At 44.3% G+C, this 25439-nt stretch overlaps 1 protein-coding gene across 5 annotated transcripts in view; it reads right to left on the bottom strand.

The window, feature by feature from the left end:
* DNAAF9 (dynein axonemal assembly factor 9) overlaps positions 1 to 25439 on the bottom strand; it is a 116835-nt gene that overhangs the window by 16630 nt on the left and 74766 nt on the right. For all 5 annotated transcript variants that reach the window (XM_074318062.1, XM_074318061.1, XM_074318060.1 and 2 more), the window contains 7 exons: positions 24725 to 24813; positions 24199 to 24300; positions 23813 to 23930; positions 21768 to 21856; positions 20318 to 20476; positions 15255 to 15380; positions 7415 to 7452 (listed from right to left, as the gene is read on the bottom strand). In XM_074318062.1, the coding sequence (XP_074174163.1) occupies positions 7415 to 7452; positions 15255 to 15380; positions 20318 to 20476; positions 21768 to 21856; positions 23813 to 23930; positions 24199 to 24300; positions 24725 to 24813 (721 nt within the window). The remainder of the gene's footprint in view (positions 1 to 7414; positions 7453 to 15254; positions 15381 to 20317; positions 20477 to 21767; positions 21857 to 23812; positions 23931 to 24198; positions 24301 to 24724; positions 24814 to 25439) is intronic.

Here is a 25439-nt window from a genome sequence, read left to right on the forward strand (position 1 = left end):
TTATAGTTTGTTTTAGGTTCTTATGATAGCTATCCTATTGTTTTGTAATAACAGATCTAAATCACTATTTCTTATAACATCATCTTTAGACAATGTCTATTGACTTTTCAGTATGACAGATGGGGAAGATGGTATACCCTTAAATTCCTCCCACTTCACTACCACATTCTGGATGGTTACATTAATAATTTTAGTTCCTCTAGTAAAAACTTTTATATCTTTAAAGGATACAACTAACTCTTTATAACTTGATTTAACAGCTTTAAACTTTATTGATCTCCCACTTTGAAAGATGTGTAGAGAGCATCTTGCTGCCTCCTAATTTTTTGTTAAATACCAGGCATGCCCCAAAAATGTATACATATGACTATTTATCTTTTGTTATGGGTATATATTGAGTATTACAAGTTTAATACAGTTTTTCCCTTTCTTAAAATGTGTGTACATTTTTTTTGGCACCCTCTGTATAGTTTCACTTATAGGTGTTTAAGATTTTAAACGTTTATATTCTATTTTGTAATATAATTCTCAGAGGTGTCATCATCAATTCTGTGCCTAAAAAAATTCAATGCTGATCATCAATCTTTTTACTAGTCGAGATTAGCTTTATAAATGGTTAGTTCATAAGTGACTATCTCTAAATTATGAAGGCTTCGTTCATCTTTCCTAAATAACGTTGTAATTATAGGATCCTGAATAATGAATATTCAGTACAGAAGACTCCGTACTAACACTACTTCAGTCAAGTGTTCAGTTAAAAAAAATTAGCTGGGGCCGGCCCGGTGGCTCAGGCGGTTTGAGCTTCGTGCTCCTAATGCTGAAGGCTGCCGGTTGGATTCCCACATGGGCCAGTGGGCTCTCAATCACAAGGTTACCGGTTCGACTCCTCGACTTCTGCAAGGGATGGTGGGCTCTGCTCCCTGCAACTAAGATTGAACATGGCACTTTTTGCTGAGCTGCTGCTGAGCTCCCGGATGGCTCAGTTGGTTGGAGTGCGGACTCTCAACCACAAGGGATGCTGGGCTGCGCCCCCTGCAACTAACAACAGCAACTGGACCTAGAGCTGAACTGCACCCTTCACAACTAGGATCGAAAGGACAACAACTTGACTTGGAAAAAAGCCTGGAAGTACACACTGTACCCCAATAAAGTCTTGTTCCCCCTCCTCCAATAAAATCTTTAAAAAAAATTAGCTGTATTTAGTTTCTGAGGGCAAAACTCAAACAATGTACAGAACAGTTCACAGAGAAAATAAATTCCCATCCTCCCCAGCCACCTAGTTCCCCTCCCTGGGGGCAACCACAGTTATCAGAATCTTACATCTTCTTCTAGAGATATGCTGGGGGAAAAAGTATATGTAAATATGTGTGTATAATTTTTTTCCCCATAAACTGTCACACACTACACTGTTCTGTACTTTTTTTTCACTTAAGCTCTTTCTTTACCTTTTAATTTTGGTAAAGTTTACTTCTGCTTTAAAACCTTCCTTAATACCTTACCATCTCAATCCTCTCTTCATGTCACCCTGCTCTCTTCCCTTCTCTGAACTACAAAAGTTCCTCTGAACAGCATAGGTGGTGTTTAAAATATAGGACTTATATGTAAAAAGATAGTACAATGTAAAGATTAAAGAATGGGTTTTAGGGCCAGGCAAACCTGAGTATGAATTTGGGGCTCCACTAATTACTAATGAGTGACATCAGGCAAATTGCTCCACTTTCTCTCTGAGCCCAAGTTTCCAGCTCTGTTAGACGGAACAGTAACACCTAGCTCCAGGTTATCAGTAAAATGCTTACCACAGGGCCTACAGGTAGTGAGAACTCATTAAATGAAACCCACCACCACCACCACCACCACCACCATCAGCTGAGCATCCGCCTGAGATGGGACTTCTACATGTACACGGAGGGGCCTGGTCTGATCCACTCCTCAGACAGACAGAGGCGGCTGTGGCCTGTGGGCCCCAGCCATAGCAACCAGCAGGAAGTGAAGTCATGTGCACTCCACCAGCCCAGGCTGCTGAGTCCATGGTTCAGCTGAGGGTCCATCTCTAGTTTAAGGCAACTTCCAGGACCCCTGGCGCCTGCCTCTGCTCTGAGGCAGAAGTTAGAGATACTTCCTTTCCCTCACCACCCGTCCTTATGAGAAAAGTATTCCAAAATGCTAAAGACTGAATCTAATCTCATAAATCATCTGGACGCACTCCATTCATGACCAGGGAAGAGGGACTAGGCGCTTCACACCGATGGCTGCGTGTTACAGTGTGGAAAGGGCACACACAAAGGCTATGCGGTGGGCCTGGGACTGCAGCCATGAGGAGTTAGAGCCTGTCTGCTGAGCACAGAACCTGCTTCCTAAGTGATGATGGACTGTTTTGGGATCTTTTGCGTCCTTGGTTCTGAGATACAGGTCCTGCTCTTCTCCGGTGTCTGTTGGCGCTCAGCTAGTAAGTCGACCTTAGGCAGACATGGCCCATCTACCTCTGCACAGCACTTGAGAGATCTCTAAGGAGTCAAAGGTGAGTTTCCTCAATGGCTTTCCCTGACTTCCAAGTGGTAGGTGCAGCTCTGCCTCCTCTGGTCGCTTGGTGAAAAGGCACACTGCCTGCCCAGGTCCCCAAACCTGGACCGTGGAGGCACCTGAGTCCTCCTCTCGGTCTTGTCAATGCTAATGCTAAACGGCTCTTGGATCCATCATCCACTCTCAATCCCTGCCACCATGTGCCCTGTTCAGACCACCACTCTCTTTATTAGGTCACTGCTCATTCTCTCCACTGCCAGGCTTCCTTTACTACAAATCATTCTTTCTCCTGCAGTCAGAGTAATCTTTCAAAAACATCAATTTGATTACATCCCTTCTCTACTTAAAATATTTCAGTGCGTTCCAGTTACTGCTAGGCTAGTATCTTAACCTCTTGGCCTGCCTGACCCATCTGCCATGCTGCATTTCCTCAATGCCCTGGGTATGCTCTGGCCACGTCAGGCCCTTCACTCCTGCTTTCCTTCCCCTCCTTTGTGTTGGCCCAACTCCTTCAGGGCAAAGATAATCTGAATAGCACCTCTTCTGGAAGCGTTTGCTAATCCCCCATGTGGGTTAGAGCAGGTACTGGATAAAGATCTGCTGAACACATGAACAAAAGAATCAAGTGCAATAAAATATACATGCAACCTGACCTCCCAAGGCAGCTGCTTAAGCAGCTACCCTGTGGGGCTCCCACAGGCCCAAATTTTTCTTACATAAAAAAGTCTGAGCAAATCCCATTCACCAGACAGCTATCACAAAAAGGTTTCTAAGACTTACTGGTATATACGTATTTTTGGTACAAAATTCATAAAGTACAAAAAGGTATTCAGTACAAAGTTTCTTCTTCCCTCCTGCGGCACTGAGCCCTAGTTCTCCTCCCCAGAGGCAACCACTGATAACCAGATTTGGGGTATGCTTCCTCAGAGAGTCTGTGCATATCCAAGTATACAGGAATATATATTATCGCATTTTCTTAAAAGTTTCTATCACACTCAAAACCCCTATCCTCAAGGTCTCCATGTAAGACCTAGTTGCAGCAACAGCACATGACTTGGAAATTCAAATGGAAAATATGTTAGCATTTTGTTTATTCTGTTTTAAAAGGTTCCTCACATGCCCTTTCTGTTCAGAAGCTATAACAATAAGATGGACCATTCTCAGCTAGAATGTCAGGGAAGTCTCCTAATGAAGGTGACACTGTTGGTGCCTGTGCCCCCATTCCTATTTAGGAAGGTCACTCTGGAGGCTGCAGGGGAGACAGGAAAGACAGCCTGGTGAGCCTAACACCAGAACCCCATGCTCTGGTGCAGCCACAGGAAGTGACTGGGGCTCTGGAAACTGAGTGAGGCAAGATGAGGAGGCCAGGCCCAGAATGTGGCACAGTGGGGAGGCAGGAAGAGGTTCTAGAAGGCTCAGCACATTCCGGAGATGGTAGATACGGCAGCCGGATCCTACAAGAGATCCGTGCGAGTCCCAGGGGTGGAAGACAAGAATGGCTGCGGTGGGTCTCGCAGTGAGGAGCCAGGAAAAGCTGAGTAAAGACCTATAACGGCCCTAGGACTCTTGTGTAGTATCTTCTTGGGCAAAAGAAACTAGAGAGTCAGACTAGTGCCAACATGCCAACCTAAGTGGCGTGCACCAATGTTACAAGCATAGGCCTGGCCTGCCCAGAAAAAGGTTGGGATCTTGGTTGCTAACAGACATCTTACCCACAGTATTGTCTGCCTAACAAATACCATGTAGAGAAATCCTGTGGGCTTGGGATTCTAGGTCAGGAGTTGGACATAGAAAAGGGGCTTTTCTTTATAGGGAAACAAGCAAAAGGATTATCTCTAGCATTCCTTAGGCCAGCTATGCAAACTGCCACCTGCCAAGAGGAAATACCATCTGCGAGGCAGGTACAGCAGTTAACCAGAGCACAGGGTGAAGAGGGGACGGTGGGCGGTTTCATCCAGCTTGGGCCAGTAGCTTCCTTCTGCTTTGTATCAAGGAGTTGATACCCAGATTTGGCCAAGGTCTCCCCAGTCTGGGCTGTGAGTGAGCCCAGAGAAACATCTCTGAGGTCTGTTTGACCATCCCAGTCTGGACTAAAGGCTTCCACCAACCCAGGAGGAAACAAAGTTCACTTCTTTTATCTACCTATAGATACTTCTAAAAGGAGGGCATGATAGTAAAATATCTCTGCCTCTGCTTTCAAGCTAGCATTATAATGAGCCTTGCTAGCTGTTTAAAAGCACTGAGGTTATTTCCTAATCCTTAGATTTCTGTAACACATCGTCTTGGGACTAAAATATCATCCTTTTCTTATTGTAAAATAATCCTTTGTTGTAAAAGCAATGAGTCAGGAAGCCTGACTCATGAATAGGAGCAAAGGGAGGTAATATGCTCCCCTTGGGACATAAAGTGTTTGTCTACTGGTGGCAGATCCCACCTCCACGTGAGCCACCAAATCTCCAAGGATAAAAGAAATACAGATGACCCCTGAACAAAGTGGTGGTTAGGAGCATATAGTCAAAAACCTGCATGTAGGGCCGGCCCGGTGGCTCAGGCGGTTAGAGCTCCATGCTCCTAACTCCGAAGGCTGCCGGTTCGATTCCCACATGGGCCAGTGGGCTCTCAACCACAAGGTTGCCAGTTCAACTCCTCGAGTCCCGCAAGGCATGGTGGGCTCCGCCCTCTGCAACTAAGGTTGAACACGGCACCTTGAGATGAGCTGCTGCTGAGCTCCCAGATGGCTCAGTTGGTTGGAGCGCAGACTCTCAACCACAAGGTTGCCAGTTCAACTCCCGCAAGGGATGGTGGGCTGTGCCCCCTGCAACTAGCAACGGCAACTGGACCTGGAGCTGAGCTGTGCCCTCCACAACTAAGACTGAAAGAACAACAAATTGAAGCTGAACAGCACCCTCCACAACTAAGATTGAAAGGACAACAACTTGATTTGGAAAAAAGGCCTGGAAGTACATTGTTCCCCAATAAAGTCCTGTTCCCCTTCCCCAATAAAATCTTTAAAAAAAAAACAAACAAAAAAAAACCTGCGTGTAACTTTTGACTCCCCCAAAACTTAATAGCCCACTGTTAAAGGGAAGCCTTCAATTAACATATATTTTGTATGCTATATGTACTATATACTGTATTCTTAGAGTAAAGTAAGCTAGAGAAAAGAAAATACTAAGCAAATCATAAGGAAAATACATTTACAGTATTTGTTGGAAAAAAATCCACATAGAAGTGGACCTGCGCAGTTCAAATTCATGTTGTTCAATGGTCAACTGTACTTGCTTTTTATCTGCTCCCTCCCCAGCCAGGCCATGCCCATGGTCAGCCAGGTCAGATCAGTCCATACAGTCCCCTGGGCCCAGATGCCAGGGGAAGATATTTATCAAGGCACAGTCACTCCACAAGCCCCTTGGAGTTCAGATAACAGCGTATGGCCTTAAGGTTATCTGTCCAGATTGGAGTACATCCCTAGCTTTATAAAATCACACAAGTTACCTTTGAACAGGGTTGGGAGGCAATGTTAATGAAATATGCCTACTAAGTGCCAGAGAGAATGGTTTGTCTTGTAGTACTGGCCCAGGTTCGTGGACAGTGAAGACAGAGCACTTCCCTAAGGCTCTTTGCCAGGGCAGCCTGACCATCTGTGCTTTATGTGCAGAAAAAGCAGAGGGGCACTGAGGGGGAAAATACCAATGAGCCAAGGAACACTCGGGTGGCAATAATGTGATGGGCAGGAGCTGACTATATATAGCCTATACCTTTGGCTTTGACCATGACTTCCAAAACATGTATCTGAGACCAGGTAGCTTTCCTTGGTTAGCTCCTGGGCTTGTTTTCTCCTATATTTTCTATTTCAAAGACAGGTACCACAAACCTTCCCGCTCTCTCCAGCTAGAAACCTAGGAGTCATCCTAGATACCCCTTTTCCAACTCAGGCCCCACATCTAATCTGTCATCAGATCCTAACCTTCATAAATCTTCCTTCATCTACCTGAGGTGCATACTGAGGGTGGGCCCATTCCACTCTGATGGGGTACAGTGCCTGGAAAGCAACAGAGGCCTCTCAAAGCTGGACTCGAGACTCCTGGTGCAGCAGTCCAACACACACATTCCTCCCTCCAGCGACCTGGCCTCCCGCCCTGTGCAGCACCCAGCTCAGCTGTTTGCTAAGACAACAGCTTTGGTATGCTCTGTTGTCTCCGCTCCCTGTGGACGGGCAGTGCGCTCAGCAGGCGCAACTGTGCTGGGACACCGAGTTATTTTCTTCTGTCTGATTTCTACTTGCTGGGATGGCTCAGGAAGCGCAGCTCCCAGGTCTTCTGACAACAATGAGCATTTTATCACCACTGTAGGATATTCAGAAGTTATTCTGGGTCTCCAGGCACCATAGCTAATATGATTAAAAAGTGCTGCTTCCAGAGTTGCCAGATAGTAGGACAACGCAAGGTTGAGTCTAACCTACAGGATGGGTGGATTTTTCTAAATGTTACCAAGGAGGTGTGAAAAACCCCTGTGTATGTAGTGGTGGTGGGGAGGGGGTGATTAAGGGAGAAGGTTCTATTGGGGCATACTTTGCACTCATGAGACAGGAGGAACAAGATCTTGATCCAGAGGCCAGGAACACCTATTGATCCACTGATATTATTTGGAAGGCCAGGGCAGATTTAAGGCCAGCTCAGGACAGGTGTTGCCATGGCAATTTGTCATCATTAAGAGACAAACTCTGGAAGAATCTGCCTATTAAATATGATAAAAATAAAAGATGTCAAAGTTTTCCCTGGAGTAATTTGGTTTGTTTTAGCTTTTAGAATGGTAGGAAGGAGCATGAAGAAGTCTGTTGCATCTAAACAGAATTTGAAAGGCATGCAAACGGGAAGTAACGCATATTGCTTACCTTGTGAACACTGGTCAAGACATTTAGGAAAGAGAAATCTAGGGGGGAAAAAGAGAAATATTTTAAAACCATTAATGTCAGAGTTGTCATTGATTATTTCCCACAAAAATGTGAATGTCACTGATATCCAAGATGACTTGCTCAGGGGGGCAAGTGGCAGGGAGTACTGAGCATTAAGGAGAGCCATGGTCATGCAAGAGGTTTTCAGAGCTTTGAACCAAAACTCCTTAAGCCACGATCCCCACAGAAGTCCCTACTTGGCCCATTTTTGGTTAAATGTTGAAAAGGGGATACAGGGGCATGGCCAGTCTAGACTATAGAGATACTGTCCTTAGAGTAAGGAGGGAATCTCAAGGGAAAATGAGAACTACATTTACCTAACTCTGCCAGGGCCTTCAGTACCAAAACTGCCATGCTTCGCCTCATGTGCACATGCGTGCCGGTTCTCCTTTAATTCCATTCTGAGCTTTAAATAGTAAATAAGAAGCAGGAAACTGACTGACTGAATCACAAATGAAGCAGGTGAGGGTGACTGATCCAAAGCGTGAGTTAGTTAACAACTGTAGCTTTGAAGGAAGAAGCTCCAGAGAAAAACTCATACTCTCAGTGTTTTCAATCTCCTAAAAGATCATAGTGCTTTTCTCAGGGAAGAAAGAACACTAATGAGAACAGCTGCCTTTTATCAAGTTCTTACAATGGGGCTGGGCACTGTGCAAGCAGTTCACATCTATAACACAATCTTGTTCTGTCCTCACATCTACCCTGTGCCTCGGGGACTTAAAAGCTGAGAGGAGTGGGTTTTAAATGGTTAAGCAGTCTAAGCACTTTGCCCGAGACCTCACATGAAGTGAGGAAGTGGGAGGGCTTATGCAGTGACCCAGGTCTTTTTGGTACCACAGAGCTCCTGTGTTTTCTTCCCCTGCAAGTGAGATGCTTCCTGCAGCCAAACTTCTGAATCATTGCTGGTTTAAGTGGCAGCTCTTAATGCTGTTCAAAACACTGGGGGAATTTCTCTCCTGCAATTTCTTTGGTGGTAGCAAGCCTTCATCCTTCTATTTGATTTCTGAAAACTGCCAGACACACACCATATGGAACCAAATTTGGTGGACGCCTGAGCTAGATGAGTACCACTTTTTGGGCTGTGGATCTAGTCTCTTGTCTGACTCCCTCATGGTTTCTGAAGAATGCCAAGGAGGAACCCCGAGCCAAGGTTAAGAGCTGTGGAACAACCACACCGGAGGATCCCAAGAACAGAACTCACTGACTTCACCACACTCACAGTCCACCAAATAGCCAGCCACACAGCAAACACATTCTTAGAAAGTGTGTCCCCATCAAGTTCCTGTGACTTTAGAATACATGCCCTTACAGGCCCTTCTTAGCCCCGTTTCTCACAGTAGCCCACAGCACTGCACACCAGAGGCATCTTAGATAAGGTTGAGCAAAGTTCCCCTCAAGGTATCTTATCCAATCACAGGTTGGATGCTCATGTTTTAAACCTCTGATGGGATAGGGTCATCAAGCTGCTCCCTTTAAGCACCTGCAAAGAAAATATTCAGAACACATGGCCTTGCATACATATGAGTCCCTAAAACTGGAATGTCATTTGTCGTATCTTGGCATCTTTGGTATCCCAGTCCTTCCAATTCATATGGTGGTTTTCTTTCCTAATCCAACTGGGAGTTATCACTGCTTCTTTGTAATTCATATAAAATTGCATTAATCTTTTATTACGGCACTTTCTACCCCATATCATGATTGTGTACATGCCACTAGTGTGACATTTGGAAAATTATTTAACTTCTCTGAGTAGCTCCCTCATGGTAAAACATACTAATGATGCTTGCCTTAAAGGGATTTTCAGGATTAAGAGGAGTAAAGCATCACAGTGCCAGACAAATAGTGCGAAGTAAATGTTGGCTCACTTCTTTCCTTTTCTACATATTATCCCCCCTACTAAACTGTGAAAATAAACAGTGCCTGGCATAGGAGTCTTAAACATAGCAGAAAAGTTCTGCACCAAAAATACTGAAATAATGGATATACTATACTGGTTACCGACCAGCTCTTCATGTGAATAACAAAAATGGCTGTAATTACAATATATTCCTAAGCCTTACACAGGTATGGTATTATGCATTTTGCAGTATGCCAACCAAGTACATGATTTATATAAAAGTTTAGTCAACTAATAAATGATACTGATATAATCTATTCCAATTCCTACGTGCATATCTACAAAAACGTAGACATCATAAGAGCAGATACCTGGGCTAACTTGTTCCTTGCTGCCCCCTCAATAATTAGAATGGTCCTGGCACACAGCAGACACCCAACAGAAACTCACTGAATGAAACCTACTAGACTCAAGACATCAGTCAAATCTCACATAGACTCATTTTAAAGCTAAACTGAGCCCACCTCCTAGATTAAAGAAGCCATATTAACGCCCATGTCACAGAAAGGAAAAATAAGCACTACTATGCTCTTCTCCCACCTGTTTTTTTTCCCCCCAAACATGATCTAGAGGCAATGATGCAAGTTTTATTTTTGCTAAGGTATCCACTTAAAAAGAAACACCCAAAAAACTGAAATTAGAATTTTAAAAAATTGTCAAAAAATTTTTTATTGTAAAAATAATATACAATTTATAGCTAACATCAAGCTTAATGGTTAAAGACTAGATGCTCTCCCTTTCAGATAAGGAACAACAAAGACGGGATGCCCTTGCCACTTGTACCCAACATTACACTAGAGGTTCTAGTCAGGGCAATTAAGCAAGAAAAAGAAATAAAAGGCATCCAGATGGAAAAGACAAAGTAAAACTATCTATTCATTCATCACATGCTGTTGTATGTAGAAAATCCTAAGAAGTCCATTAAAAAAAAAATCCAAAAACAAGAAACAAAACCCAAAACTAATAGAATTAATAAATGAGTTCAGCAAGGCTGCAGGATATAAGATCAATATACAAAAATCAAATTGCATGTCTATACACTAGCAATGAAAAATTCCAAAATGAAATTAAGAAAACAATTCCATTTATAATATCAAAAAGAGTAAAATACTTAGGAATAAATTAAACAAAGGAAGCACAAGACTTGCAAACTGAAAATCACAAAACATTGCTGACAGAAACTAACGACCTAAATAAATGGAAAGATATATCCATGTTCATGGATTGAAAGACTGCCTATTTTTAATATGGCAATAATCCCCAAATGGTTCTATAAAGTCAATGCAATGTCTATCAAAATTTGAGCTTCTTTGCAGAAACTGACAAGTTGATCCTAAAATTTATATGGAAATGCAAGGGACTCAGAATAGCCATAACAATTTAGAAAAATAAGAATGAAGTTGAAAGATTCTTACTTCTCAATTTCACAACTTACTGAAAGGTACAATAATCAAAACAGTGTGATACAGGCATAAAGACAGACATATAGATCAATGGAATATAACTGAGAATCCAGGAATAAACCTACATATTTATAGTCAACTGGTTTTGACTGTTAGTTCTATTAGTTTCAACCGGTTAGTCAATGGTAAGACAATTTAATGGGGAAAGAATAAGTCTTTTCAACAAATGATGCTGGGAAAACTGGATATCCAGTTGCAAAATAATGAAGTTGGACTCCTATCTCACACCTTATACAAAATGAACTCAAAATGGAAGACCGGCCTAAATCTAAGAGTTAAAACTATTAAAACACTTAGAAGAAAATGCAGGGGTAAATCTCTGTGACCTTGAATTAGGCAATGGTTTCTTAGGTATGAAAAAATATGAAGTCCAAAAATAAACTGGACTTCATTAAAATAAAAATCTTGTGATTCAAAGAATAATATCAAGGAAAAAGGATAACTGATGGGAGAAAAATTTCCACAAATCAAATACCTGATAAAGAACTTGGATTCAGAATATATAAAGAAGTCTTCAAACTCAATAAAAAAGACAACCCAATTTAAAAATGGGCAAAGGATTTGACTAGATATTTCTCCAAAGAAGATACACAGACAGCCAATAAGCAAAGGAAAAAATTCTCAGTATCATTAGTATTAGGAAAATGCAAATCAAAACCACAAGGAGATACCACTCCACACTAGGATGGCTAAAATAAAAAATACACACAATAACAAGTATTGGTGAAGACGTGGAGAAACGAACACTCATACATTGCTGGTGGGAAGGTAAATGGTACAGTGGCTATGGATAACAGTTTGCAGCTCCTCAAAAATTGAAATGTACAGTTATCATGATTCAGTAATTCTATCACTAGGTATATATCTAAGAGACTGGAAAACATATGACCACATGAAAACTTGTACACAAATGTTCATAGCAGTATCATTTATAATAGACAAAAGGTGTAAACAACTCAAATGTCCATCAACTGATGAATGGATAAGATGTGATATATTCATACAATAAAATATTATTTGGCCATAAAAGAAATGAAGTGCTGAAACATGGATGAACCCTGAAAACATTATGCTAAGTGAAAGAAGCCAGACACAAAAGACCACATATTATATGCTTCCATTTATATGTATGTCCAGAATAAGCAAATCTGCAGAAACAGAAAGTAGACAAATAGTTGCCAACGGTTGGGAGGAGGAAGGAATGGGGAGTGACTGTAAAAAAATTATATGGTATGTGAATTATATTTCAATAACATTATATTTTTACAAAGCAATATACATACATATTATAAAATATCAAATGGTTTCCCCATCAGCCAATACTGGTCCCCAAGAAAGTGGCCATTTCCCAGGAGAAACCACTATTACATTTGATATGTTTCCTTCTAGATATTCCTATGAATATACAAATAAACATTTAAAAAAATACATATTGTTTTGGGCAATTTGCTTTTCTCACTTCACAAAACATTGTGGGCATTTTTCTATGTTAGTACATAAAAACTGACTTGATTTTTAAAATGTCTGCATAATATTCCATTAGATGGATATCCCCAAATTTAACCAGGCTCTAATTAGCACTTGGAATCCAGTCCCTAAATAGCATTTGGATTATTTCCAGTTCATTGAGATTATAAAGTGTTGTTTTGAACACTGCAGAACACATGTCATATTTTGGACTGCCCAGTCCCTTCTAAATGCCCACCCTAGGCTTGGACTTAGGCAGCCCATGCCTCTTGTCAACTGCAGAAAAGGGCTTTTCCAGTCTTTCTTGCAGTCTGGTACAGGCATGTGATCTAAGTTCTACCAACCAGATGTACCACAAGACTCCCACTGGCAGTGAGCAAGGTGAGTGAAGGAATTTATGGTAAGCAGACCCCGTTTTCTGGTGAAGGAAGTGGCAGCCCTACAGGGTTTGAGAGTTGCTCTTGGCTTTGACTGAGATTTTCATTTCCATAGTGATTTTATTATTATCTTTATTTTCTTTCCAGGCCTCTAACAGTTCATTTTCCATCTACCTTTGTTCGCTAAACTCCTTTTTGCCTCTGATCTTTTCTATTTAGTTTTATTGAGGTATAACTTGCATATCATAAGTCATTCATTTAAATGTACAATTCAATGATGTTTTCAAAGTAAATTTAGAGTTGTGTCACCACCCCACAGTTCAATTTTAGAACACTTCTATCACCCCAAGAAGGTCCCTCCTGCCCATTTCCCCAGGCCTTTTATATCAATTCCTTGAGCTTTAGCCACCCCATCCTGTTAGCTCCTCTTCTTATTTTCCGACAGTGCAGAAGAGTATTTGTCTGGGCTAATTCTTCCGAAGTATAACCTCCATCTGTTGTTTTCTTATTACTATGTTTTCCTACATTTTTTATGGTGGTATCTATCTATGGTAGTATCTAGTCCCATGTTACACTTCCTTCTGCTTTAATTCATCTTTAAATAGAAACTTGACAAAAAGAAGAGACACGAATGGTAGAAGGAGTGGCATGTAAGAGTCAACCTGGCGGTCTGAAGTACAAGGTGATGCTCAGCATTCACTATAGTATCCTAACCTACGACAGAAGGAAAACAGACCACCTGGGCTTTTCTATGGGAGAGCAGAACCCAGGTCTCAGCCAAAGAGAAGACAGAATGATGAAGACATTTCTCGAGATCAGTCAAGGTGATCAGGGACGTAACCTCTAGTGTAATTTCTATGAGAAATCTAAAAATATCAACTCGGGATCCAAACAGGAAGGGAGTTTTTTCAGATGAAGGTCTAAGGATAGGTCAATCATTTACCAGGAGATAACAACATGGACTAACCAGAAAGACCACATGATTGCAGACCTGGGAATATTCCACTGGGCTGAAAGGAGAGGCTCTATGAAGAGACAATGTAATGCTTGAAACTCTCCCCTCTCAGGAATGCTTTCATGATGAAATAGGTACTTTGAGACACCACTGGGGCAGTGCAAACTGTAAAACCTACTCAAAAAGCAATCTGGAAATGTGAATAAAGAGTAATAAAACTGATCATACACTTAAATAACATCTCTTTGAGGAACCTATTCTAAGGAAATTATTTAAAATTTGAGAAATTCATGTGGATAAAGATGTTCCCACAGCATTACTTATAATAACAAAAAGTTTGAGACAATCTATGTGACTGACAGGGAAGAAACTGTTAAGACAATTATGTTTATCCACATAATCAACGATTATATAATTAATCAAAATGTAAGTACCACTGTGATATGGGAACATATATATGTTCACTTACATAATATGTTTGTATGTGAACCTAAGAAGAAGGATATAAAATTATATGTACACCACAACTATAAAAACGCATGCACACAAAAAGACTGGGAAAGAATTAAAAAAAATTTATAATAGGGTGCTGGACCGGTGGCTCAGGCGGTTGAAGTTCCGTGCTCCTAACGCCGAAGGCTGCCGGTTCGATTCCCACATGGGCCAGTGGGCTCTCAACCAAAAGGTTGCTGGTTCAACTCCATGAATCCCACAAAGGATGGTGGGCTGTGCCCCCTGCAACTAAGATTGAACACAGCACCTTGAGCTGAGCTGCCGCTGAGCTCCCAGATGGCTCAGTTGGTGGGAGTGCGGCCTCTCAACCACAAGGTTGCCGGTTCATCTCCTCGACTACCGCAAGGGATGGTGGGCTGTGTTAGTTGCCTCTGCAACTAACAACAGCAACTGGACCTAGAGCCGAACTGCACCCTCCACAACTAAGATTGAAATGACAACAACTTGACTTGGAAAAAGTCCTGGAAGTACACACTGTTTCCCAATAAAGTCCTGTTCCCCTTCCCCAATTAAAAAAAAAAAAAATCTTAAAGAAATTATAATAGTTACATTGAGTTGTATGAGATTATGGATGAATTTTTTGTTGTTGTCATATTATGTCCAAAGTTAAAAATAAAAATTTTTCTGTTAGTAGTGAGAATGAATGTTGTCATGAACTGAGGTAAGATGGCAGTTAAGACAGCATAACCATATGAAAAAGTATCTGTAAGACAGTCCAAGAGCCTTGGGACACAGGCCCTTCCCCTGCAGTAAAAATGAACAGAAAAGGCTGCCATGGACATTTCCTTCTGGAAGAAGCTGTTTCCCTGCAGTAAAAACGAACAGAAAAGGCTTCCATGGACATTTCTTTCTGGAAAAAGCTGTTTCAAGTTCCACTGCCCCAGATGAACTTTTTCATACACGAAGAAAAGTGGTGAGAGGCTGCTAGTCCAAAGGGGTCTCCTGAGAACCTGGCACTAATCAAGTAACAACAGAGCAAGTAAGGTAGATTGACACATTCCAAGAAAAACAAACATAAAGATGTGTCTCCTAGTGGATGACAGAAAACTGCTTTCTGTACATTAAACACACCGTGTCCTACGGGCTGGATGTGGTCCTAAGTCCGTACCTGTGCTCCATGTAGCAGCTCAGGGGCTCCACGCACGCCGTGATGGCACCAATGGTGAAGCAGGACTTGACATTTGAGTCTGGATGGGTCTGCAGGGCCTGGACAACATCAATAACATCTGTGTAACTGGAGAAGAAAAAGTAAAGGTAAGTTCACTGATTGGGGCACGGAGAGGGGAACACTGAGTGGCTGAGTGAGCAGGGGTGGAAGGAAGATCAAAGGAGGAGACTGTGATTCCTTGGGGGTCACACTATTTCATGAGCTAGAGCCCCGAGAGCCCACAGTATTTCTGCATTCCCAAGTTCCATCAGTCCTCATAAATATGCAAGAAGTGAGTGGAAGAACACCCCCTCCCCCCATCCTGGGGGTAAAGGGAAGCCTGCACAGGTGGGACTCGTGTTCTTAAGCCTATTTTCTAATCAAGTTAGGAACTCCTGCACTGGCCTTTTTTGTTTTGTTTTTTTAAATAACTCTTTCCTTTCTTTCCACCTCACAGAACATGCAGGCAAGAGAGAAAGGGCGGTCGTCAGGTCCCTCTCCAAGTCAGCAGGCACATGTTACACACTGCTTGCATTCGTATCTCCTGCCTGGAACTCCCTCCAAACTCCAGATATTTCCACTTAGAACTTACTATGTTCATGATCTGACTCCCCCAGGCCTGCGCCTCCCAAGGCCTTGTCCTTCTCAGCAGAGGAGACTCCTTCAGGCCGAAGTATTTGGAGTCACCACTGACCTCATTTTCTCTCAATCTTCAAAATATAACTAGAATGAGATCACGGCTCACACTCCCATGTTACTATTGGGTCCAAACTATTACATCTTTTGCCTGGGTCACATCCCCCATCTCCTCACTGGTTTGTCTGCTTCTGTCCTTGCCTCTCCCCAACCTGTTTTCAACACAGAAGCCAGAGAAATCGTGCTAATCCCGTCATGCTCAGCCACTGAGTGGGTGGCGTCCCTCTCACTGTGTGTGAAAGCCAAAGCCCTTACAATGATCCGACAGCCCTCTATGACCTGACCCCACACTGCAGAACAGAGTTTAATCTCCTACTATTCCTTCCCTTACCATCCAGCCACTTTGGCCTCCTGGCTATTCCCTGAACATTCCAGGCATACTTCCACTGTGCACTCTCTGTCCCCTCTCCTGTGATGCTCTTTTCCTTAGATGTCTGCCAGGATTGCTCTCTCACTCCCTTATGAGGGAGCTGTCCTGACTTGATACAGCCTGTGTGATACAGCAACTCTCCCTCTGGCACAACCTGCCCAAGTCCCAATTCTTCTCCAAAGCACATACTTTGTTTTTCTCCTTTATTTGTTTACAGTCTGTCTTTCCAATTAAAATGCAAGGCAGTTGTTGAGTGGTGTAATCTATGGTGTCTAAAGCCGGGTAGATAAATGAACTGGACATTCAACCCCGGGCAGACTCATGGCTACTCCAAGAAGGGATGTGTCCTTTCACTCTGTGGATAACACTTTCTCAATTGGACCCAGCCGATCACCAAAAGGTCAGTTCCTATGGAGGGAAGGCAAAGCTGATGGGTAGCCTTGCAGATCACATGGGCCTGGGTGGCTGGCGGGATAGGAACAGCCTGCCGGAGCCATTTCCTGAGTTGCTACACACACAATGCATCTGTAAAACCGGCACTTGGCTTTATCCTTGATTACAATTTTAGCACTCCTCCCCACAGGTCTGCCTCAGTCCCGACAAACCAGAAGTGATTCAGTGAAGAACAGGGTGTGCGAAGGCCTAGAGCTCCCCTACGAGGGTCTGGCAGCCCGGGAGCCTTCAGAGTGAGCCCGCTGCTCACTGGCTGCTCTCAAAGGCTTCTCCTCCTGCCGGGGCTTCTGTGTGCATGACCGCGTGGGGTTCTTTCCACTGGTTCTCAGTGTCTGGGGGGGCCTGCCTGCCAGGAGAGCCCCCACGCTGCCCACATCGCCAGGCCCTTATGCACACACACGGACTGATGCTTGTACCCTGCCCCGAATCTCTTCGTGGTTGTGTTTAATGGATTTAACTCTCATGGTTAAAGTGCCCTAGCCTTGCTCCTCTGTATTAGCTTTCCCCGACTCCAAAAAAAAAAGTGTTTGGGAGCTTTTTATTGTCCATGTTTGGTATAAACCTGTAAAGACTCTCATTTCTTGAGGCTGTAAAGAACTGAAAGATTTACAAGCCAATCCTGCAGATTTTGGTAATTTTAATACAATAGGTCTACCCTTAGAGAGGGTGGCTGGAGAATTCCCAGGTTTTCAGAGCATTCATTCTTATTTATTTGTTTGTTTATTTACTTATTTATTAAGTGTGTTTTTCCAGGACCTATCAGCTCCAAGTCAAGTAGTTGTTTCAATTTAATTGTGGAGGGTGCAGCTCACAGTGGCCCACTTGGGGATTGAACCAGCAACCTTGTTAAGAGCACCGCGCTCTAAGCAACTGAGCTAACCGGCCGCCCTGATCTTCATTTATTTTAATGAAAGATGGTTAGACTGAAAACAGGCCCCAGACTCCTGGTGAGGCCAGTGCATCTATATGATGCATCTGGGCACTGCAGCCCAGAGCCCTGTGGCAGGAGAGGAGGTCCTTGGTGCCAGCCACTCTGCTTATTAATGCTGGACCCACCCTCCCTAGCCCCTGCCCTACAGTAAGTGTCCTGGGTGTGGCCTCCAAACAGAAGGAGGCAGCCCTCACCACAGAAGCAGACCACAACAGCTGCCACTATGGCTAAACTGCCCAAATGCATGATGAAGGCAAAAAGCTGGCTCTTCCATGTTTGCCTCTTTCTTGTCAGTACTCTCTTTATTAAAAATAAAAACACAACAAAAGCCCAGCAGGACTTAAACTTCCTTTACTCTGAAATAAGATACTCAATTCAAGTGTCCTTTGGGCTCTGTTTTATGTTTGCAATTTAAGCCTACAATTTGGGCACATGTTTCACATTAATTCAATTTTTGTTTTGAGAGAGATACTTTGTTTTAAATGTAGATAATTTAAAGAATCATTTTATAACATTCCAAAGTGTAAACGAATACAGCTCCTCAAATTCCGTAAAGTTAATTTTTAGACATTCCAATTTCCCCAGTTTTACTTATTTGTGTTGTACGTATTAAGTTCTGCGTGATTCTGTCACCCGTGTCGATTCCTATGTTCACCACAGTCATGATACTGAACAGTTCTATCAGTACAAAGACTCTTCGTGTTGCCCTTTTATAACCACACCCACCTACCTCGTGCCCCCCACTCTCACCCTAACTCCTGACAACCACTATCTGTCCCACCTTTAAACATTTTTATCATTTCAAAAATACATTAACTTTTAAAACAATGGCAAATAGTTCCGTTTGATGTTAAAGCTCAATACCACTGCCCCTCAATGACAACCCACTGCTGCAGTTGAGTGGCACCAGCCTACTCTAGGAGCAAAAGAAAACTGCTTTAGCCACAGGTTTCCCCCAAAGAATCCTATAAATGAAGATAAAAGTAACATTCAAATAATAAAGTATCAACTGAGAAGCTTCTGGGTTCTTCAAATAATAAAGTATCAACTGTGAAGCTTCCTTCACCAGCAATCTCAATACTGGGCTCGAAGGTCCAGCCCCAAGCAGATGGACATGCAAAAAGGAGGCTGCCACGTGTTCCTGCTGAGCCTCGGGACAATGGGCCCAGCCTATAAGGACAGTGTCTTAGTGAGAGCCACAGCACTTAGCTGACACCCTGGCTCAAGGCCCTCAGGAAATCTGAGGTCCCTGGCATCCTGGACAAAGGCTGGGTCTGAGAGTACGAGAGTGGGCTGGCCACACACTGTCGCTGCAGTCCAGAGTGGCCAGGACAGCTGACACTTTTGCAGACTTGTACAGTCAGAGACAAGGAGTCAGAGATACTCTCTGAAGTGACTGAAGATGGCAATGACCTCAGCCTCACAATGTTAAGGTGCCAAATTTGACTCCAGATCCACACCCCCAATGACTCTCAACTCTGACAGGGGCCAATCCATTCTTTTGACCATTAGCAGCGATGGACAACTAGAAGAAAATGTGGTTTCAGACCCAGACTCTTGCTCTGTGGCTTCCACAACCTCAGCCCACGGTAGGACAAAGGGGCTGACTGAAGGGAAGCCCATGGCAGGGGTGAGAACAAGGCCTGAAGAAGAGAAACGATGGCCAGGTGGGGTGCCCAGTCCTGCCCACCTCCTGCCTCGCTCACTGGCCTGGCTTTCCTCCAGTTCTCACCACCACACACAGGAGACCAAACATGGCTTTGGATCTGGGCCTGATCTTTACCAGAAACAATTAGCCAATTGCAAATACTAATTATTCTGAGCACAAAAAACACAGCATAGCACAAAAGCACTTTGTGGGGTCTGCCAATAGAGTACTTATTACCAACCATAGTGACACACACAGGTGAAGAGCACAGCCCATATTTTCCTGACCCGGCACGTTGTGCTCTGGGTTGGGGGCGGGAGGGTGATGGGCCTGCACAGGGCTCCTCCCTGGAAGGCCTTAGAACAGGTCAAGGGGAGCTGCTTGCAGCCAGGACCCCGGAACAGTGATACACACTGTCAAACCTGTCCTCCCAGGAAGCTCCTTGCTCAAACGGACTATTCAAGCTCCTCACAGGGTCCCAGGAAACCCTCCTAAACCAGCCACCCCAGGGATGGTGGGGCTTGAGATTGCAGAGTGTGGGGGCTGTCTCTGCAATTCCACAGGAGGAGGGCTTAAACAGATGAAGCTCCCTTGCCTAGAAGGTGAAGGAAGAGGTTTAGGGACCACTATTGTAAGAATTATCAAGGAATCTTGCCCAGAAAACTTCCTCTGTAATTCCCCATCTTTTGGGGATATTACGATATTTAAGCCAAACTTGAAACTTGTGTGCAAGCCACACCAGCCACTCTAGGCCACAGGGTGGCAACAAGAGTCCTTGCTCCTTTAAGGCCTCTCTGTGCAGCGCTGACACTGCTCATGTGTGTGTGGAGTTTGTTCTGTGCCCCAGGTTGGCCACACATGAAACAACAGTAATGACAAGGTCACCACCGTACCCCCCTGCCCCCCAGGAGACTTCCAGTGCTCACCCTTGTAATACCACCAGCAGTCTGGCCTTCTTGCGGATGTAGGCTGACTGGCGGGCACAGTGGTTCCGCTGGGCCTCCAGGGCACTGGAAAGGTACTTCTGGAAATGGGCAGCATGAAAACATTCGGAGCTATCCATGATTTGGCGGTATACCATCCACCTGGAAACGGCAAGTGTAATCTCAGCATGGGGGCCACCTGATTGGCTGTCCCTGTAAGCTCAGCTAGTGGATTCAAATGTGCCCAGTACTCCCACATTCTGCCCAGTGAATCCATACAGGAGAGAGCAATCTTGGTACCAAAGACACAGGCTGAGGGCACGGCTGGGTGGGGAGGCCCATATTTTGAAACCACAACTCTTGGAGCTTTTGACCGGAAATGTCTTGCCACAGGGAAAAAGGTCAATAGACTTGACCAATAGACTTCAGAGTTGAGAAAGACTCTTGACCGGGCAGTCACTACAATGGCTTTAGTCTGGTGCTCAGTAAAACTCTTGCTCAAAATAAGAAATGGGCAGGGTGAAGAATTCAGACTGTTTACAGAACAAAAGCAATGGAAATGCGGGAGAAACTGGTTAACTATTTAGTACTTATAAAGAAGGTCCAATGTTTCCCTAGCATCTCTCCAAAACTCACCTCCCACCTGAAACTCCAGGCGACTGCAGTCTTCTCAAATTCCTCTATGGCCTCCTGTAGGATGCCTTACTTTGAGGTAGACTGACTAGATATTAAATGCCCTGCTCAGTCAGGAGAATTGTTTATTAAACTGCCAGGCAGGTGGAAGTGATGGATGAATGATTTCCCCACTTTCACCTGAGCCCGTGTCCCAGCTGCAGCTGAACTCACGCAGTCCCTCTGTGGTCAGGGATGGATCGCATCGTCACTCACCAGCTCCCAAGTTCTAACCAGCGTGGTCCTGAATTGCCCTGCTGACAGGCCTTGGCCTGTGCTGGTCCTGCTGCGATAGTGCTCTTCCAAGGTAGCTAAGGGTTCACTTCCTCATTTCCTGAGGGCTTTGCTCAAATGTCACCTTCTCAGTGAGATCTCCCCTGAGCACCCAATTTAAAGCTGGAATCCCTGCTCTCCTCTGCCCCCAACCCCACCATTCCCCGGCCAGCCCAGCACTCCCTATAGCTTTCTCTGCTTTATTTTCTCCATAGCACTTTGCTTAATATACTATTTTCCTTACCTGGTTAACTGTCTCCCCACACTAGAATGTAAGCTCCATGAGGGCACAGAATTGCTAGTGTGTTTTGTTCATTTGTACTCTACACTTAGAACAATGCCTGGCAAACATGAAGTGCTCAGTACAAATGTGTCAAATGAATGGATAGGTGATGTGTGCTGATACCAGTTATACCAAAAGTCAGTACCTGGTGAAGGTTTCCCAGGGCCTCGGCAGGCCCAGGCACAGAATCCCTTTCCCCAAAGCAAAGGCAGCAGCCATACTAACCTGCCATATTCCTTATGCAGAGTGACCAGAAAAGCACAGAGCTCGCTAGCATGACAGCCCGGGAGGCCAGTTACAATGCTGATAATGACCTACATGAAAGAAAAGCCATGTGGGTTTGTGATTCGACTGGGAGGGAGCGCTGTGTGAGAGGTTAAGAGAACGGTCTTGTAGAGCCGGCAACTCTGTCTGGAGGCAGAGGGATGGCTGAAGAGAATCTAAAGGGCTGCCTCCATGTTCCTGGATGGAAGGACAAGCACAAGAAGGTAGGAAGGACCAGCAGGCAGGAAGAGGGAGACACAGACTGGCCTGAGATGCCGTCCACAGCCAAGGCCAGCTCCTGTCTCCTCCATGTTCTAGGAATGTATCCTGCGGGAGGGACACTGTCCCCTCACAAGCTGCTGCAATCACACCTTTCCAAGCATTTCCACCCATCATGAGACGGGCTATCTCACTGGTTCTCAATTCGAACTCACTAGCTATGGGACCTTGAACTAACAACAGAACCTACCTTGAGGGGTAGGTGTGATGATTAACTGAGTTAATATACGTAAAGTGCTTAGAACATGGTCTGGCACATAGCAAACACATCTTAAATTTTGTATTACTATTATAATTTTCACGGAGCAGATTGTGACTAGATCAATTAAAATACAATGGAAAATACTGGGCAGAAAGTAGGTCCGGACAAAAATACCATGGGCTCAGTTGACGTGGTAATTTCAGGAGACAAGTGGCAGTGGGGAGGTTTCTGTCTGGCTGCCGTACCCTCTAAGCCACATAGCCTGAGCTAAGGAAACAAACTGGTGTAGGAAGCATTTCTGAGTGTTGATGGGGAAAAGAGGAGCCCGGCTGGACTGCCCTAACCTCAGTACACAACCACAAGGAAACAGGGCCCTCTGCAGGCAGATATTGCAAAGCAACTTGAAGAAATTCATTGACAAAGAAGGGGTCAAGCAAGGAGGAAAGGAACCATGCAACTGCTGAAGGATGTAGATATAAATGACATAGCACGGCAAGGGCCTCTTTAAATGTGTTTTATCACAACACACAAGACTCACTGGGACAGGCCTGGTCACAGATTACTTAGACTAAAGCTCAGCCTGGTGGCATCCATGATTTGAGATGGTCGCATCAGCAGAGCGAGAGCTGTGGATCCCTCTCCTTTTGTGGGAAGCAGAAGCTCTCCCTCCTCCCCTCTGACCAGGCCCCTACTCCGTATCCCTTTTTGCTCCTGTGGGCAGTACTCTATGTAACTGATGTTTTTGTTTAACCTCCTCCCATCCACATTTCCCCGTGTTGGTGCCTTTTCCTCAGTGCCCAGGCCTCTGTTTACAGCACACATATCTACGCCAGAAACCTTCTTAGTTGAAGGCAAGTTCTACGGCACCTTTTAAACAAAATGTAACAGCTACGCATTTTCGTTTTTAAACTCTTGCCTAAGGGAAAAATGAAGCTTCTGATTGCTTAATGTTTCTATTTTCTTTTGCAGTGGAGTGTCTTGCACAGAAATAAATGCCCTCTTTGAGTATATAAAGACATACGGCTCCAAAGAAATGGTGGGAGGGGTTAAGAGGCGAGTGTGAGGCAGGAGCAGATTAAAATCCACTCTTGGGAAGACAATGTTTATAAAGCATCACCTTACCCTGCTGATGACAGCAAGGCCCAACAAACAAGGCCCATCCCTTTGTTAAGCTCAATGTGTCACCACTGCCAGCTAAGTCCTTGTCACAACCAGAAAGAGCTGACAACATGAGAGCACGGAGCAAAGAGTTTGAAAGGCCTAGAGAAGCAAGGGGAGGCACGGCAAGATGCCCGAGTGTTACCACTGCCATGGGGCTTGGCTGGGGTTAATGAGGACGCCGGTCCTTAGTCACTGTGTAGAACACGTTTTCTGTGTATCATTACATCAGTGTCCAAGGAGGTGGAGAGCCTTAGAAAAGGGACTCTGCCTGAGCGATTTTTGTTGACTGACACAGAAGAACCAAAGGCAGGCTATCAGGATTCTCTTCCCATGAACTCCCATCACACTTGGTGAGCGGCTGTACCTTGTCATTTTCTACTTGGTGAGTAGGGTTGATTTCAGTTTGCTGCAGCAGGACAGGGAGATGGGTCCTCATCACAGGCTCCCGACTAACGCTGCTGACAGCGAAATGCTGGAGAAACCTAGAAAAACAAAGACCACGCTATTATGTTACTCTCACCAGCCTTGCCTGACTTTGCGTTTTAACATGAGAAACTCTTTAATTGCTGAAAAATAAATCTTAGATTCTCTCTAGAGAACAAAATTGTATATGGTGTGTCACTACGACCTTTTACAATGATCCTTAAGAAGCTATGAAGAAAAAGGAACTTAGAAAGGACCAACACTGAAGCTTCTCACATTTCAAAAGCCAGAACACGAAACATCTATCAACAGAAAAGCAGAGCTCACCAGTCCAGATCGGGGAGTTTAGCTGAGAGGAGCTTTAGAGGACTCCGTTTCTCCCCGGCAGAATGGCTCAGGACACTGAAGAGCTTCTGTGCACTGGAGTGTCTGGAATATCAAAAGCTCACATTTAGAACTCCATCTCCGTACAGCACATATACGTTACGTAACTTGGTCTGATACCTTCAAGCCAGTGTCCCATGACAGAGTCAACACTTCTAAAACAAGCATCTCACGGACTTAAACAAAATGGGGTGTCAGTGCACAACACCTAGTGTGCCCACAAAGGAAGCTTGGCCTGAAACCCTTCGTCATATGGGTTTCTGATTCTTGGTGGATTTCATCTTCCTTGACTTCTATTTCCCTAAGGAAATTTGCTACCTGCGAGTTGGCAGCACTGAAATGACTGTGTCGGCCCTTTTTTTAGAAGCCAAGACCCCTGTGTTACATAACTCAGTCATCCTATCCTGCAGAGAGAGCAGACTCGCACAGCTTAGGGGAGCAAGCATAAACAGTGAAGGCAGCCACTTACAATCTCTTTTGTTCCACAGATAATCCATCTTCCTGGATCACTTTTAAAGACAGTCCTGAGTTAGCCTGCTGTTGCCAGAGGGAGAAGACCTAAACAAAACAGAATTTGAGCAAAGAACACTTTAAAACCAACAACAGGATATGGAACCCACATGGGGATTTGATGGTTGTTGAAAATCTAGACTGTCAGTACAGAGACAAACCATCATAACAAACAAGTTTGTTTCAAAAATAGAGCCCTGAAGCAATTTTGTTCTGTATTTTTCAGAACTAGAATTTCTTTCAGGGTTCCTCTCCCAGGGATTCTGCTCCTTTAGAGGCCAGGAAGCACGGAGGAAGGTGTCAGGTAACACTGTTCTGGCAGAAGGGGCATGTTCTTCCCTGGTGAAAGGGCCAGACAGAAAGAGTAGTTCAAGCAACTCCTGTCTGCAGGCAGAGGGATGGCTGAAAGAGAATCTAAAGGGCTGCCTCCATGTTCCTGGATGGAAGGACAAGCACAAAGAGGTAGGAAGGACCAGCAGGCAGGAAGAGGGAGAAACAGACTGGCCTGAGATGCCGTCCGCAGCCAAGGCCAACTCCTGTCTCCTCCATGTTCTAGGAATGTATCCTGCGGGAGGGACACTGTCCCCTCACAAGCTGCTGCAATCACACCTTTCCAAGCATTTCCACCCATCATGAGGCTGGCCATCTGTTTGGACTTTGGCTGCTGCTTGGTC

This window comes from Rhinolophus sinicus, linkage group LG13 (assembly GCF_036562045.2).
Source record: "Rhinolophus sinicus isolate RSC01 linkage group LG13, ASM3656204v1, whole genome shotgun sequence".
NCBI lineage: Eukaryota > Metazoa > Chordata > Mammalia > Chiroptera > Rhinolophidae > Rhinolophus > Rhinolophus sinicus.